This window comes from Saimiri boliviensis, chromosome 2, assembly GCF_048565385.1.
Source record: "Saimiri boliviensis isolate mSaiBol1 chromosome 2, mSaiBol1.pri, whole genome shotgun sequence".
NCBI classification, from domain to species: domain Eukaryota; kingdom Metazoa; phylum Chordata; class Mammalia; order Primates; family Cebidae; genus Saimiri; species Saimiri boliviensis.
The window spans coordinates 219,838,952-219,857,241 of NC_133450.1; the positions used below are offsets into that span (position 1 = coordinate 219,838,952).

General features: G+C 43.7%; 1 protein-coding gene across 15 annotated transcripts in view; it reads left to right on the forward strand.

Moving 5' to 3' along the window:
* RALGPS1 (Ral GEF with PH domain and SH3 binding motif 1) overlaps nt 1-18,290 on the forward strand; it is a 378,783-nt gene that overhangs the window by 302,366 nt on the left and 58,127 nt on the right. For all 15 annotated transcript variants that reach the window (XM_039474737.2, XM_039474735.2, XM_039474736.2 and 12 more), the window contains 2 exons: nt 14,425-14,562; nt 17,014-17,107. In XM_039474737.2, coding sequence (XP_039330671.2) covers nt 14,425-14,562; nt 17,014-17,107 — 232 coding nt within the window. The remainder of the gene's footprint in view (nt 1-14,424; nt 14,563-17,013; nt 17,108-18,290) is intronic.

Here is an 18,290-nt window from a genome sequence, read left to right on the forward strand (position 1 = left end):
TAATTCAATTACAGCAGAGAGAAAAGGGACATAAAACTCAGTTGGAGGGTCAGGGGTCAGTCACTTTTATGTTTTTTGTTTGTTTTTGCTTTTTATGTTTTGCCTGGGTCTTTGCAATAGTTTTTTTTGTTTTGTTTTTAAATTCGAATATTTAGCCAGAATGTGTCTAAGGGATAGATTTCTTTCCTGGAACCTAATAAACTCAGAATTTATCTAGGGATAGATCTCTTTCCTGGAGCCTGATAAACTCTGAGTTCTATCCTTAGATACATTGTGTCTGACTACTTGAATTCAGGAAAACACCCTTCCCTGGGTCATCTCTCTGTTCTAAGCCCCTAAATCCCCTGTGTTCTTCTGCTTCTTCCCTTTCTCTTTTCATTGGCACTGGGGGAGAGCTTGCCAACCTTGCCCACCACATCCATGATGCAGATCTTCACAGTATCTGCCTCGCTCCTTATTGCCTCTGATGTTTAATTTTTTAATTCTTCTGCCACCTTTTTAGTATTTTTTAATTTTTTTCATGTCTAATTCATCTCTCTTTCCATCACATCCACCTGCAGTTTCATCTCTGACAGTTCTCTCATTTCACAGAAGCCTTGTCTTCTTGTACTGTATTCAAAAGAAAAGCCATTTGCACTTTCTTAACAGATCCTGGAATAGACTGTTTAGGGAGATGTGGTCTCTCTTATCTCTCTACTTCTTCTACAAACAGTTAAAACCCATTACTTGGAAGTATTCTTTCCTGTGCTCCTTTTGGATTTTCTTTCCCCTGAATGTATCCTTGAATGTAGTAAAATCTATTCAGCGTTGGGATTTATTAATAGGCAAAGCATTTGGGTTTCCCTCTAGGTACATTCCAGTTCTTTTCTGGAAGTAGCAATCTACAAAAATGTATGTGAGAAGATGGGGGGCAAAGGGTGAGTCAGAGCGTTCTAGAACTCCTCTGATCAGCTCCTACTGGTCGGTGAGTGTAATGATCATTGGCCCAAATTTTTTAGTTTTTATAGCCCTGGATCTCTGTGTCTTGGGAAAAGCCCCAGGAGGTACGAATTATTTTGGTTTCAAGAGATAATGTGTAAATTTGTTCCATTTCTGTCCTGTATATCTGCCCTATAGTGTATTAAATTTCTTCTTAGATTCTAGCACTAAGGCTGTCTGCCCATAAATCTTAGTTGGTAAGGTGGTTTTTAGTGGTTAAGTCAGGGGAAGTTCTGTGAGGGGCTGCCTAGTCTCTTCTGGAAGGTTTCCAGAAACTGGTCTGTACGCCCATCTCCTCCTAAAGCTTTAGGGTTTTTTTTCTCAAGTAACTTCATTGAGGGCTAACATTTTCCAGATAATCTGCAACCCTTTTGCATGCATTATCTGCTTTCCTCTTCACCGCAGCCCTGTGAGAAAGTTACGGATGCTATCTCTGTCTCCCAGATGAAGAAAGCAAGGTTCCAGGACTTGAATAACTCACCCAGAATCACAGTGAATAATAAGTGGCAATGCCAAGATTTGAACACAGATGCCTCAAGTTTTCATATCTTTCCTCCAGTGTATGTGTTGAGCTACATGTGAACATCACATATGACATGGTATACATGAGTGTGGGTTCTGCAGTCAAACTATCTGTGCTGGAATCCTACCATTGTCACTGAGTGACCTTGGGCAGGTTACTGAACATCTCTGGAGTTGAGGAGAGTAACCAGGGCAAGGGGAAAGCAGGTGTATGAACTCTGTGCATGGTAAATACATAGCAGAAACCCGCTTTTGTCTCACTTATCTCTGATTGCTTCTGGGTCTCTCATTGGCATCTGAGGATGATTCCCCCAAGTAAATATATGCTAGTTGATTTTTTTTTTTTTTTAGCAGTTTCATGCCCTTAATTGTTTGTGTAATTAAGCCTCTGTTGAATGTCCCTCTTCTGGCAGGCTGTATGCCTTATGGGTTCGGGGACTATGCCTGACTGGTTCTCCTATATACCCCTGTGTCTAGAATGTGGGAGGCCCTTAGTGAATATTTGTAATGTTAAGGCCCTTTCATGATGGCAGCACACATCACTGAATGAGCTGGTCCCTAAGTACATCACCCTGTGCCCTTGCAGCATCCTCTCCCCACAGTGACCCACCACCTTCTTTCAGGGTCCTTGCTTCTTCTAATTTGTCAACAGATACGCTTTCCTGCCACTTTGGCCTCCTTGCAGAGCATCCTCTGATGATGTAGCCAGAGTCCTGAGGGGAGCATTGGCCCCAAGGCCTGCTAGTATAGCAGTAAGGGAGGAGTCAGAATTGAGTAAAATTGGTGCTTGAGAACCAGTGCACCAGTTGGTGCAGAGAAGAAGGATGGGTCTCAAGGAGGTGACTGGGAGACCGGAGTCCAGAGGATCAAGTTTCTTGGGTCCTTTTCCAAGGGAGTTGAGTCTCATGGGCTGGGAGATGCGACACAAGGAGAGTAAGTATGGGTGGGCCTTCCACCACACAAGACCAGACCAGCAAGAGTACTGGCTATTCCATCACTCGCTGCTGGCAGGGCTGAGGACTGAGTGCTGAGTGCTTGGCCTGCCCTGGGGGAGATTGGCTCCCAGGTTTAGTGGGAATAGCTTTGCCTGTGGACCCTGACCAGGGAGTTAGGGCTGCAAGAGGCAGGGCTGTTGCTGGGCCAGCTGGATGTGGCTGGGCCAAGTGTCTTGTGTCCACAGGGTGTCCTGGAGAAGGGTGGAGCTCACAGAGACGGCTTCTGCCGTGGAGTTGGAGGAGCCCCTGCCCACTGAAAGCCTGGGCCCTCCCCATGGGGACTTACATCCTCTCATCTTGGTTGAGAAAGGCAGGGAGAGATCAAAACACCTTGGCCTGAAAGCCACAAGTAAGTTAGCAATCAGATACCTTCTTCCTTCCAAAGGGCCCAAGGAGCCTTTCAGTATTTCATTTCAGCAAAATCAGGAAAGAATTTGCTTTAAGAAAGTGAAAATCAGTTTTGATCTAGCTAACCCTCTGAAAATCTGTTGCTTGTTTTCCAGAGAATGCAAGGATTGGTGATTGAGGTTTAGAATGTTGTCTTTTGTTCATAGTTTCCATTGAGTAATGAATAAAGCTGACAGTTTTGCATCTGCCTCCATTATTATTTTTGTTATACTTTAAGACTAGGTACAGTGTGGTCACAGATACATGAGTGCATTAGTGGAAGTGGAAAATACTTTGGCGACTGAAGCAGCTGTCTGTGATCTCACTCTCTGGCCGGGATCCTGGTGGCCTCGGACGTTCAGGGAGCCTTTCTGTGCACAGTAGCAAATCTCTGAGCCAGGGTTGGAAAGACAAGCTCAAGAGTGTTTTCCTTGGCACATGGGCAGCCTTAGTTCTACCCAATATAGAGGCAGGTTTCTAAGGCTTTCACTGGGGGAATCATCGTGCATTTCCTTTTAGTGACGTTAGCTCCTCTGGAAGCACTTTATAGCACTCCGAGAAATATGAGTATTTAGCGTACAGATATCACAGTGTGGGGCTGTCCCTTGACAGAGTGGCTGTGGAGTGGGGTGCCTGGCAGCTGCAGCCACCCTTCCACTGAGCAGTAGAATTTCAGAGGCCAGGTTGAAGGGAGTCGTGTATGTACAAGTAAAGATTCAACATGGGGTCCAGTCATTTCTCTAGCCATTTTCTGAGCCCCTGCTCTGTGCTAGGTTTGGTGCTGGGCCCTTGAGCATGCAGAGATGGATAGGGCACAGCACTTGCCCTCAATAAATGCTGTAATCGATGCTGTAATCGAGGGAAGGACAGTGTACTCTTAGAGCCCAGGAGGAGCCAATTAGCAGCCAGGAAGGAAAAGGAGGCACAGGGGCAAAGGGAGGAAACCCCTCTGCTGAGGTTCAGGAGTATGAGACAGAGGGCACATCTGGGGGGGGGCCACATGGAGAGGGCTGGCATAGTTGGGGCGTCTCATGAGAAGTGGAGGAAGAGGCTGGAAAGGTAGTGTGAGGCAGAGCCCAGAGACCTTGGATGCTGTGCTAAGGAGTTTTCACATTGCCTGTTGGGATGGAAAGCCACTGGGTAGTTTTAAGTGGGTGAGGGGCATGGTCTAATAGGGTTTGAGAAAGATCACAGGGTATAGACTGGATTGGAAATAGAAAGACTAAAACCAGGGAAACGAGTAAAGAGATAGGAAGCACTAACAGACTGGAGTAAATGTCTGTGGCCTTTAAATCTAAACCTAAAGACCAAGCATGGGCTAAGAACACCCAGAAATTCTTCTGCTTAACATGTCACTCTCCTTCTCCCTGTCAAAAAAATGTTTGCTTCTTTAAGAAAGAGTTTGCTTTTTTTTATTTCTAAAACTGTAGTACATATTCGTAGCTAAAGGCTAAAATAATATAAAATTGTATAAAGCAGAAAATAATCCTGAAGTTCCATACCCAAAGATGGCTATTGGTAGCAGATTGAGCAATGCATTCTGTGTCTGATCTCTATATTGATATAGGTATACCTGATTTTTTTCACTTAAAAACATATCATGGATATATTTCTGTATCTCTTCTTAGAAATATTTTTTATCCTTATAATAGCTGCATGATGTTCTGCTACTTGGATATAAAATAATTTATGTAAACCATGCATTTTTTGTACAATTATAAATTACAAGCAGTGCTGCAATGAACATTTCTTGTTAATGTTTACCAATTTGGAGTAGTGTTGCCGCAGAGTAAGTTTCTAGAAGTGGAATTGCTGGGTCCTAGAAAACACATTATTTGAAATTTTTGATAGATACATCCAAATTCTCCTCCCCTAAGTTTCTACCAACGTATACTATAGTTACTCTTGTATAGTGTGACTTTTTCCACACACTCATCAACACTAAGTATTATCAATTTTTATGAGCATTGTCAGTATAAACAGCAAAGAATATCTTGTTTTACTTTGTAATTCCTTGATTATTAGTGAGTCTTGGGAATCTTTCACATTTTTATTTACATTTATGCTCTTCCACAAAATGCTCTTTTTCTGCTAACAACTGTTGTCTGACAAGTGTTCTGATAACAACTGCTATCTATTATAACATTATTTGCATTTATATAGGATCTCTTTATATATTAGAACTGTTGACTGTCTTATAAATTGCAAATATTTTTCCTACTGTGGCATTCGTCTTTCAGCTTTATGTATGGTGTTTTATTTGATCATGCAGAAGCGCATGGGTTTTAGAAAATGTACTCCAATATGTCAGTCTTTTTTCATGGTTTTTGGTCTTAGGTCACACTTAAGCCTTTGTATACCTCAAGATTATAAAATTGTTATCCTGTATCATATTCAAGTACTCTTATTATTTAGATTTCAACTCCGTAATTTATCTGCAATTTATTCTGTTTTAGGAATGAGGTACAGATGCAGCTTTATATTTTTCCAAATCAATTCATGTATTTCCTCTTTGGTATTGGAATCATTTCCAAATCATATGAAATGAATATGTTAATTTGGCAATAATTGGCATCATTGCAATGTTTTGTCTTCCCATCTAAGAATATTGTGTATTTCCTTACTTATTTACATCTTCTTTCAATCCTTCAGATATGTTTTACTTCATTAGTTTTTATCTTAATTACCAATGTGTTCCATTTTGATTGTGACAACTCAAATACAAAGACATGTAGATAAAAGGTTTGTATTCTTATGAATTGTGCCTTTATTTAGTAACATGGATTCTTCAAAGAAGGATTAATAAGCCCAGAATATATTCATACTTGATTTTAATAAATGTTATATGTTATTTTTCTACCAAATATGTTTTATTCATATAAGCCTTACACATTTCTTTCTAAGTTTATTCCCAGATGTTTTATAGTTTTGCTGTTACTGTAAATTGGCCCTGTTTTTCATTGCATTTTCTAACTGACGTTTGCTGGTATACAAGAATGACATTGATTGTTATATATTTATTTTGAAGTTAACATCAGTATTCTAATAGTTCTTCAACTGATTATCCTAAAATTGTCTAATTATATCACTGTGATAACTAATCATATCACCTGCAAATAATGACAATGTGACATGCATCTTTAATATTTATTCACATTTTTTGTCTTGCTTTATCCCATTGGCTTGTGCATTCAGCATAGTGTTAAATTATAGCAGTATGTGAGGCATTCTTGATTTGTTCCTATTTGATAGGATTTCAATATTAAGAATATTGTTTTAATTTTCTAATATGCATCCTTTATCACATTAAGGAAGTCTGTGTCTAACTCAGTGCTTTATCAGGAAACGCCAGTGAGTTTTATTTGATAATGTTTTATTTGGAATCTGTGCATCTTGATTTATTAATGTGATTGGTCTCTTTTTTATGCTACCTCTGTCAGGTTTTGGAATAATGGTTATGCTAGAGTCATAAAATGAACTGCAGATATTTCTGATTTTTCGTGCTCTGGAACAGTTTAAGAAACATTAAGTTTTTCTTTTCAGGTTTTATGCATGAGCTCCTTAAAATCATCTAGATATCATACTTTTAATTATATTAGGTTGGTGCAAAAGTACTTGTAGTTTTTGCCATTAAAAGTAATGGCAATTACTTTTGCGCCAACCTAATAATATCTTTTTCCAGTATTAATATTTTTCTGTTTCTTAGTAAATTGAAGTTTTTTGCCTCTTCTTGAGAGAACTTTGAGAAGATGTATTTTCCAATTAAGCATTCATTTCATCTAGATTTTCAAATATGTTGCCGTAAAATTTACACATACCACTATTTTAACATCTCTTCCATATTTGAAATCATATCCTCTCTCTCGTCCCTAATATTGTTCATCTGTGGTTTTTCTTTTCTCCTCAATTATACATACCAAAGGATTGTCCACTTCATGGATTTTCTCAGAGAACCAACTGCTAGACTTTTGATTTTTTTAAAATTAATTATTTATGCCTTTATATTTTAAATTGTTTTCTCCTTTCTTTTGTTCTTTTTCTAGTTCTATATAATGAATACTAACTTCACTTTTTAAATATTTCTTAATTATTAACATAAGCATTTGACGCTGTGGACTTTTCTGTCAGTAATTACATGGCCTTGCATAATGGCCTATTGTCAAAATATCAATATAATTTTATGATATTTTAATTTTAACTTCTTTGATTTTGAAATTATTTGGTGAATTTTTTTCTTTCCCAAATAATTATTTTTAAAAATTTGTTTTTATCTCTGGAACAGAGAAGGAGACAGAATTGTTCCAGATGCCCAAAAGCACATGGGTTATGAGTGTGGGAGGTACAATTTCCCCAAAAGGAAATCAAGAGCTGTTTCCAAAATAGGGAGTGGGTGTTAGGCAGAAAAAAGTGTCAGTTTCTTCTCTATTCCCAATAGTTGTTGAAGGGTTAAATGGGCTAGCACATTTAACATACTCAGCACAGTGTCCAGCACAAAAAAAGGCCAATAACAGTAACCAGATGCATGCCCTCTCCTCGTGCCCTTTCTTATTGCCAGTCAGAACCCCAGCTCACACTATGCCATCCGTCGCACTCTGGGGGAACATTTGCAAACAGTGGGTTACTTCCTTGTGCCTGTACATTACCAGGCAATCCCCAGGGCATGAGGGGATCTATAGGTGTGTCCTTATTTCACCTTGGGGAGCCAGGAGGTGATTTGGCTTCCCTGGACTTCAGGATTCTGTCCAGACAGCAGGACTTTGCCCACGTGCCTTTGTGATTCATGAGCCACAATCCCAAGTCATACACAAGGCCATGTGCTCATCCAGAAAGCATGGCCTCTGACCACCTGCCATGTGACTGCCTACGCCCGCCCCCTTCTGCAGGCTGAGGAAACTGTCTCATTGACAGTTAGCTTCCAACAGCTTTCATAAAACGAATACTCTCTAAATGAGGATTTGTTCTGAAGCCCTGTTTTGTTTGATGGATATTAATTAGCAGGTGCTAGTTAATACTCATGGTCTTCCCCATCTCCTCGGGGAGCCTGGGCTGCCTGCTGAGATCTTGTCATGCAGTAGATGGAACTGCTTTGTGCTCTCTTAAGAGAGCACACACACCCTAATGAGCTGCTGCTCTGTTGTTTCATTGGGAATTTATCAGGACAGTTTATGTGATCAAACCACACAAGTATAGTTCTGGGTGCCAGCACTCCTCAATCCTGAAATTTGAAAGTGATCTTTTCAAGGCAGATCAGAAGAACATGGAAAAAAGTCTTTCATTTCAAACTTTGAAAAAGGGAGAGAGGGAAAATGGAAAGTATAAGATGGAAATGTGGCACATTTTTATGCTGTAGAGGTTTTTTTTTTCCCTCAACACAGCAGAATTTTTCTTATTAAAAAGATAGCTGTATGAGAAAAACCAAAACCAGACTCGGGATGGAAGTGAGACGGGGTGGCGATGGGAGAACAAGGGAGCAGTGAGTCTCTGGCCTTGTGGGAAACCCTGGTGCCAGCCGCGGGCTTTGGTTTGGGGAGGCTGTGAGCGCCCAGCTTCAAGCAGGCTCTGGGCCATTAAGCATGGGTGTCCCTCAGCTTCAGAGAAGGTGTCTGTTTAGAAGAGCGCCTCTTTTGTCAGCCTGACACTCCCTACTTGGAGCTGGGTATCCTGTGGATATCTCTGGTGGGGAGCCTGTATTCACTGTCAGGAAGCAGGTTTGGCCATCTGCCCCTTGTGTTGAGGCCAGCCCAGCTGCAGAAGGCTTCTGTGGCAGAGCAAGCTGAGAGCTGCTCACTCCCATCCTGGGAGTCTGCCTCACTACAGCAGTCTGGTTGGCACTCATGTGGCAGCTACAGCAGTGTCACCAGGCCCTGTGTGGGGTATAGAAGGAGGGAGCAGAGCCCAAGCATGGTCTGAGATCTGTTTGTCTCGGAGGAGGTCCAGTATGGGGGTTGGCATGGCCATGGGGCAGATGCCAGCTGCCAGCAGTGTCCTGGGCCTTGAGGGAGACAGGCCACAGCAAGGATCCTCACACTCCCAACTCTGCCTGGGACCCTCATCCTTGTACCAGCCAGTGACTTCTAGCCCCCAGCCCCTAGCACTCTTCTGTGTCCCAGATCTTTGGAGTCAGGCAGTCCTGAATTCAAATCCAGATTCCCCCACTTGCAAGTTATGTGATCTTGGCCAAGTCACTTCACTGAGCTTCAGTTTCCTAATCTGTAAAATGGTAGGGAACAAGAGTGCCTTCTCTACAGGTCACTGCTAAGGTGCCATGGTAAAAGCAATACCTGCCTTCCCTGGAGTAGACAGTGGCCATTACTGTCAGGGTCGTTTACCCCAATAGGTCTGTACCTCTCAACCTTGCCTGGTCCCTGGCACTGTCCAGCCCCAAGGCAGCCAAGGCCTGTGGTTGATCCAATCACTGTCCATCTTCATAAGGCCAACATCACAATGTCATTTGCTGTAGTAACTGTGTAAATAGGAATAGGAGCTGAGATGACCAGCTGTGCCGTCCCAATCCAGGTGACCTTGGGGAGCCAGGGGTGATTTGGCTTCCCTGGACCTCAAGATTCTGTCTAGACAGCAGGACTTTGCCCACATGCCTTTGTGATTCATGAGCCACAACCCCAAGTCATACACAAGGCCATGTGCTGGTCCAGCTGAGGGGTGGCCACCACGCAGTCGGCGTCTGGGCACCATCCATGGTTATGGCAAACCCAGCTGGGCCCATTCCTCCCATGCTGCTGCTTCAAATAGGGCCTTGCCACAGGGCCAGCCATTAGGTCAGCTCAGCTTCTTGGGCACTTCAGTGGTCCAGGCCCTGGACTGGGAGACTCCTGTACACCACTGTTGTTAAACTTACTCAGTCAAGGAAACTGAGGCCCTGGGAGGTAAAAAGGCTTGCATAAGGCCACCCAGCTGGTGAGTGGCAGAGCCAGGGTTCTGAGTCCCCTGGCTCTGGACCCCACATTCTCTCACTTATACCACAGCTGCTTGTCATGTGGCGGAGCTGGAAAGGCCCCCAGGACTAGGTGAGCCACTGATGGTGGGACCTGGGACAGACTGATGACCACAGTGGCTGTGAGGGAGGTGGAGAGTAGCAGGTGGTAGATGGAGCAGGGGAGGCAGCTACAGCAGAGTCATAATCTCTCTTGGAGCGTGTTGACCCCATAGGAGAAATCAGGCACAGATAAAGCCATAGCCTGGGTTCACCTATGCACACATCTTGCCTCACTGGCTGCCACACACTAGAGAGTCTGGCTGGAGTGAAAGAAGGACCGACAGTAGACAACCTGGACAGACCTGTGCTCAAATCCTGCCTCTGCCACTTCCTGGCTATGTGGCCATAGACAAGTAGTGTAACCATTCTCAGCTTCAGTTTCTTCCGTTATAAAATCACAATAAAATCTCCCTGACAACAGCATTTTTCTTATGAATCAATAATCTGGGCAAAGCTCTTAGTTTAGAACCTGGCATACAGTAAGTGCTTAGTAAGCATTAGCTGTCTTTATCATCATTTGACTGGTGGTGGCTCTCTCTTCAACTATAAAACGAGGGCAGCATGTGCTGCATAAGGTTATTATATAAGTTAAATAAAATATGCCTTCACTCATGCATCCCTTCGTCAGCTAGTGCTTACCAAGCAGCTCCTGTGTGCTTGATTCTAGATGCTGGAGATTGAGCTCCTGGAGCAAGATGCACTTCCTGCCCTTGAGGCCTTAGGTCTGATGGGGAGTCAGATTTGAAATACATGAATGAAGCAAACAAGTGTCTGAGTGCAGTTGTGGGGAGTGCCAACTACATGTAGGGCTCATGTTGTGCCTGGCATGGTACGAGTGGAAGGTGGTTATTCTTATGATTTCATTATAGTTTAGGCTTATGCGTATCTCTGTTGTGGACTAATACAATACTAAAAGGATTTCTGTGGATTTGTGCAGTGTTACCTGTAGGAGACTTGCTGCTTGTGCTGTGGTTTTTGTTGTGGGAGTGAAAGGCTATTTATATGGAGGCTCTTTTCAGGCATTGCCTAAGCTCAAAGTCTCCCCATGTCACTGGGGCCAGGAGGCTTCCTTTTGGGGGGTGCACTACCTAGTCCTCAGCAGGTATGGCCTTGGCTCACACTTCTGGGTCTTGAGGAGTAGGCAGGTGTGGGCATCTGCATGTTTTGTAGAGGAAAATTATGAACTCTGTGGGCCTCAGTTCGCAGAGCATCATTCAGGGATCCACCTCCAGGAACCCAAGAGGAGGGCCAGTATCCGGCACCTGTCCTCACAGTGCGGCATAAAGTGCACCTTTCATGTTGAGGGTGTTATTTGAGGAAAGGCAACTCCCTTTGTGTTTCTGATGACCAGTGGGTGGGAACAGGGGTGCAGCAGCCTGATAGACCTGGGTTCAAATTCCATTACCCTTGCTGTGAGGCCTTGGGCAGGTTTCTTAATCTCTCTGAGCTATAGCTTTTTCCTCCTACTTTCCAACGTCGGTGGCAGGATCCCATGAGACAGGAGGGAAGTCTGTCTTGGAGTTGATCCCCAGGCAGGAAGTTTCCTTTCCCCCCATCCTACTCTCACTTTCTCTGCTCCTGGGGTGAGCTTTCACTCTGCCACTCTGAGCCAGCTGGGCTGAAGTCTGCACATTGCATCTGGAATAAAGCTGCCCTGTGTCCCACATTCCTTCATTCTCTGCTCTGCACTAGAGGATGCTTTTGTGTTGGTTGAAGCAGTAAAAGCATTTTCAGGATTGCCGTTGCTGACTCTTCAGGGTGGTAACTGAGTTACATTTTTAAAAGGGGAGAAGAAAAACAAGGTGAAGAGAAAGAATAAATCTGTAGATTTAAACTGACCAAACTTGGAGCTTCTCTACAAGGGAAATTATTTCTAATTATTAAAATTTTGGAAACATGATACTGCCAGAAAGAAAGGAAGTAGAAATGGCTCCTGTGAGAAGTATTAGCATATGTTTCTGTGATTTAACAGTTTCCCATAACAATATGCAGCTATTTTAAAAGCAGACGAATGACTCATGGTATCTAGCACCAGTGGTCCACTGCAATGGCAGGAAGTGTGCACTCAGGAGGGGCAGGCTTTCGTTCGACTCCTGTCTCTATCATTTACCAGCTGTATGACCTTGAGCAAGTTACACATCCTCTCTGAGTTTCCTTTTCCTCCTCTGTAAAATAGGTTGTTAGAAGGATAAATAAGAGAATGAACATATAACTCTTAATGCAGTGCTCATCTATCCATGCACAAACCCTCACAGCTTTCATAGAATTAACCAAGTTAATTCCAATGTTTGTAATAATTCTTAGTTGTTTAATAGTAAACTTTTAAGGCTGTAAGTTTCCCCCTGATTACCACCTTGGTCAGAACCCATAAGTTTTGATGTGTAGTATTCTCCTTGTCATTGTCTTCTAGTAGATTCTTCAAACAGATTTTTAATTTTTTCTTCGACCTATGAGTTACATCAGTGTGTGTATGCACATGTGTGTGTTTTCAAGTGGTTAGATTTTTTTTCTGTATTTATAGTTATATCCTAGATATAGTAAGGTCAATGAAAATAGATAATATGGCATTTACTTTTTAGAACTCACTGAGGTTTTCTTTATATAAATCAATTTTTGTAAGTACTCCATGGGTACCTGGAAAGAACTATATTTTCATTTATAGAAAACCAAGCTTGTTATTATTATTATTTTAAGACAGAGTCTTGCTCTGTTGCCCAGGCTGGGGTGCAGTGGCCCAGTCTCGGCTCACTGCAGCCTCCGCCTCCTGGGTTCAAGTGATTCTCCTGCCTCATCCTCCCAAGTAGCTGGGATTATGGGTGCCCACCACCACACCTGGCTAATTTTGTATTTTTGGTAGAGATGGGGTTTCACCATGTTGGCCAGGCTGGTTTTGATCTCCTGACCTCAGATGATCCACCCACCTTGGCCTCCCAAAGTGCTGGTATTACAGGCATGAGCCACCACGTCTCATGTGTATGTGTATGTGTATATATATATATATATATATATATATATATATATATGTTGTTTTTTTTTTTTTTTCCGAGACAAGAGCCTTGCTCTGTCACCTAGGCTGGAGTGCAGTGGCACAATCTCAGCTCACTACAGCCTCCACCTCCTAGGCTCAAGCAGTCCTCTTGCTTCAGCCTCCCAAATAGCTGGGACTACAGGCGTGCACCACCATGACCGGCTAATTTTTGTACTTGTGTAGAGACAGGGTTTTGCCATGTTGCCCAAGCTGGTCCCAAGGTCCTAGGCTCAAGCGATTCACTCACCTCGGCCTCCCAAAGTGCTGGGATTACAGCCATGAGCCACCATGCTCTGCCTCAAGCTTGATAACTTTGTTACTATAATACTGTATCATTGCATTCACGCGCGCGCGCGCGTGTGTGTGTGTGTGTGTATGCTTATGTGTACACATATCATACTTAAATGAATTCTGGAGAAGACATACCAAAGCCTCCCTCTATAGTTGTGTCTTTGTTGAACTGACTTTTTATTTCTAACATTTTTTTACTATCTATAATTTAATTAATGTGTTGTTTCTTCATGCATAGAAATTTTTGACCATTAGATCTTCTCGATCACCTGGGCTTTTGTTTTTAGAGCAAGCACTCCTCTTTGCTTTGCTAGTGTTTTCTGCCTTGAATTCTGTTTTACATCACTTCTCCTGCCCAACTTGGCCAGTGTGGTGGGCACAATAGCAGTGCCCATGGAGGGCGGCTGAAAGGACATCCTATCCATGGCCCATGCACATCTCCAGGTGGCCTGGAGGATGGCCTTGCAGCTAGTCAGCTGCTATGAGAGCTATGTGGTGGCTGCATAGCCAGTGCCCCTTCCCAGACAGTCAGTTTGTCCTCACATCCCCCCAGCTTATCACTGGCCTGTGACGGATCTTACTAAGATCCTTTCAGACACAGATTTGATCTTCAAAAGCTGTGCAAACTGGATGTTACTATTTCTGTAACATAGCCATATTTTTATTTTGCATCTTATTTTCTTATAAGCACCCTTGGCCAAATTCTCTCTCTTTAGTTCTTTGTACTGAGAGCTGTTGCTTTTTAAATTTTTTCTTTTATTTCTTAGTTAATGTATGATAAGGTATGGGTAGGGGAACAGACAGACAAATAGACAGCTGGATCAATAAAGAAAAAACTGAAATCAGCTCAAATGGGTGTTCTCCTGGACATGGCACTTTAGACCTATTAAACTTTACCAGTTGGTGAGAGACACAGTATTCATCCCTTTCATGTCCTGTTATTTTCTAGTTGGGTTACAGGTAAAAACCTTATTGCTGGAGAGTATTTGAACTAGAAATGCTAAAGTCTTGCCAGCATACATTTTGGCTGTTGCTTAGATGTTTGATTTATAGTTGGGGGCAATCTGTATGAAAAAATTGGTAATCAGAATTGGAATTAAAGTCCAAATATTATCGCAGTTTTCCATAAGTCACCCTTTATATTTTTTAGCAGATTAGTACTATTTTGTGCGATTTTGTTCTGGTTTGTGGTAAGCTCCTTCCATCATAAAATATCTTATTTATTTTAGGTATCTATCTTCTGGATTTAATCTACATTGATTCTGCATATCCTGCCTCAGGCAGCATCATGGAAAATGAACAAAGATCCAATCAGATGAACAATATTCTTCGAATAATTGCTGATTTACAAGTTTCCTGCAGCTATGGTTAGTACCCTTGTTGTTGGAATTGTGAAATCTTACCTCATTGAAATTTGGGTCTCATCAGTGAAAAAGCTCTAGAAACCAGACAAAGAACTACAACGTTTCTCATTTTAATATCGTGAGCATCAAACATGTACTAGATCCTTTTATACATAAGTTTGATCTTCAAAAGCTATGCAAACTAGCTGTTACTATTTTAGTATTACAAGTGAGGAAACTGAGGCTCTGAAAACAGTTTAGTTACTTGTCCACAGTCACATGTCTAGTGAATGGCAGAGCCCAGGTCTTTCTGACTTCTGGCTCATTCGTTCATTCATGAAGAGCTTTCTGTGCAGCTCTCCTCCAAGCAGATTTGGGGATCAGGCTTCTTTTTTCTGTGACTCTGCCGTCTCCCATGGCCTCAGAATCCTCCACTGGATTCTACATCCAGCTGGCAGATGCAGGAAGAGAGAGAGAACCAATACAAGGGTGGGTTTCATGGGCCAGGCTTGCAAGCAGTACAGATCACTTTTGCCGACAGTGGCTAGGAAATGTAATCTAACTGTGGGCCTAGAAGGAGAAGGAAAATGATGTGATAAGTGATTGGCCACACCCTGCTACACGTGGCCAGATCCACAGTGTGCCCATGATGGTGGGTATGTAAGAGGGATGGAGAAAGTCACTGGAGTTGATGTCAGAATGCTGGATGGGCCATCCATGTGAGGATTGATTTCACCTGAGATGGCGGCAGACTTGGTGTGTGGCACTTGACTGTGGGCCGGGTGCTCAGGTCTTCCGGGAATTAGCGCTGATGAGCAGGCAGCCAGTCAGCAGAAGTCAGCAGTGAAGGGGGCATGGCACAAAGGGGATGGGGCTCTAGGCACCTGCCTCTGAAGAACAAGGTTTTCACAAGAGGGCAGAGGAGTAAAAGTCTGAAAGCACGAAAGAGGGGTGTAGGAAGGAACCCAGCCTCACCCACTGTGCATAGGGTGTGAGAAATCCACAGCCTCCATTTTGGAATATCACAAGGAAGCCAGGGTAGGTTCACTGAAGCAAGAGCCCTGCTCAAAAGCCCCTCCACAAGCATCCCCAGGCAAAGTGGGGGTTCTCATACTTCAGAGCAGCTTTTCTCTGACAAAAGGGGTGAGAGGCACCTGAATTCCCAGTACAGGTCTCGCCTGGCCCGGGCCCTTTCTACCACAAATACACTGACACCTCTTGTCCCGCTGGACAGCAGAGCAACCACAGACATGGGCTTCAGGGTCAGATGAACTTGGGTTCCTATTCCAGCTCTGTCTCTCAAAAAATCATTTTCTCCCCTTGAAGGTTTTCTCAGGCATGAAAATGGGGAGGTGATTCATGCAGAGCCCTTAGCACAGTCCCTGACATTTCATGAGAGCCCAGCAAATGCTGTCTTACCATTGTTGACTGTCACCTGCGTCATCTCCACCATCAGCTTTGTAAGACAGGTGTCATCCTCACTTCAGAGAGAGAACACTGAGGCTCCAGAGAAAAAAAATGATCTGCTCAGAATTTTGCTGTGAAGGCCCAGAGCTATTGGGTGCTCCTGCTGCAACTGGATGCACCTCCCCAGAAAGCGAGGGTCCTCCCCACCCTCTTTTCTGCTCCTCTTCACAGCCTCCTCTACTCCCTCCACCTCTGCTCTTGGCTTGTTCTGTCCCACCCAGTGGCCCTCTCAGGAGTGCAGTGACTGTCAAGATCTGCAGAGGGCATCTGACGCCAGTCACTCCAGAGACAGGCAGTACCATGTGGCAGAAGCCTTCCATCACTTGGAGTCCAAACCCAGGTTACCACAGTTTCTTCCTCTGTGCAATGGGGATATTGTTTCTCCCACATGAGGCAGTTGTGAAGGTTAACAAAGATGACTCCTGTAAAATTACCTGCTGCAGAGCTTGGAACAGGCATGTTTTAGGGGCCTGGGCACCTCCCTTTCTTTCTAGGATGCAACAAGTCTTGGGCCAGCTTCTGGGTTGGGCCTCCATACCTGGCTGGACAGGGTCTGTTCATTCATTCGTGCATTCATGTCACACAGCAGGTGGGTAAGTATGGGAGGCTTGCTCAGTTACCCCAGTGGAAACCTGTTTTAGGGCACAGACACCTAGCTTTGGTCTCTTCTGGAGGCCAGGGAGCCAGCCATCTTTACCCAGCCCCTGATCTCTGAGTGGAGGTGCAGCTCCTCCTTCCTGGCTGAAAAACCATGGTGACCTCAAAGTATGGTTACTAAGTCCCAGCCATCTGGGGGACACTCCTTGAGGGCAGAACTGAGGCCTGATGAACCCTCTGTTCCAGTGCCCAACACCGGGCCAGTCCTCAAAGAGCATCAGCAACTGCTGGAAGAATGAATGAATCTCAGTGTCCCAGAAGCATCTAAAGTCAGTGATTTCCATACTTCTCATCTGGGGGCCTAAAGATGGGGAGAGTCTGAAGTCTCTGGATTTTGTCCACCTTTTGCAGATCACCTCACCACCCTGCCCCATGTGCAGAAGTACCTGAAGTCTGTACGCTACATTGAAGAGCTCCAGAAATTTGTGGAAGATGACAACTACAAGTAAGTCCCCACCTACTCCTGTGTCAGTTAGGCCCCCAAGCCCCACTTTTGTCCTTAGCACTCAGGTCCCTGCAAGTAGATTTATCAAAGTCTACTGCAGTAGCGCCCATGCCCCAGCATACACAAGCACACGTGTGCAGTGTGATCTCCAACCTCACAGACCCCGCAGTGCTGATGTCTGAACAGCTCTCATACTCACCTCTGCCCCATCCTCATAACCCCCCTCCCCAACGTTCAGAGGAAGGTGTTGTGTTAACTTCTCAGTGTGGCTTTCCCATATGGCGTGGATAATATGAACTTGGACTCCACGCTGTGAATGGCACAGGCTTAGTACTATGGTTCTCACAAGTGACTCCATCACCCACAGTGCTGGATGGCAAGGCAGCTTCTAGCCGTATCTCCATACCAGCAGACAGTTCTCCAAGAGTCTGTTTCATGGATGAGACAGTTCCTTATGACTCTCAGCTCTCTGTAGGATTCAAGGCCCTACCTCCTTCCCTGTACAGCCCCTGTAGAGTACACCCAGTTCTCATAAAAAACCCCATGGGCCCTCTGGCCTCGTCTTCCACTAACCCTGCTGCGGCTTTCAGTTCTTTCTTCATTTGTGGCATCTGGGAATGTATCTAGCATTTCTATATTTGGAGGGAAAAGAAGGATTTTTCATGTTAACTCTTGTCTGCAATACTGCTTGGAAGTCCTCCTGGCTCATTTTCAGCTTGAGACCAACTAAGAACCCCAGTACTTTTTCATATGACCTGATATTCAGGCAAGCCCCAGCCATCTTATAATCAGTCATTTACCACTTAAATGTCAATTTCACATTCACAGATGGTCCCCGACCTGGGATGGTTCAACTTAATGATTTTTCAACTTAACAATGATGCCAAAGCAACACACATTCAGTAGAAACTTTGAGTACTCATACAGCCATTCCATTTTTCAGTTTCAGTATGGTATTTAATAAATGCCATAAGATATTCAGTCCTTCATTATAAAATATGCTTTTTGTTAGATGATTTTGCCAAACTGTAAGCTAATATAAGTGTTCTGGGCACATTTAAGGTAGGCTAGACTAAGCTATGGTGTTGGTAGGTTAAGTGTATTAAATGCATTTTTGACTTGTAATATTTTCAACCTGTGATGGGTTTACTAGGATGTGTCCCCCCATTGTAAGTTGAGGAGC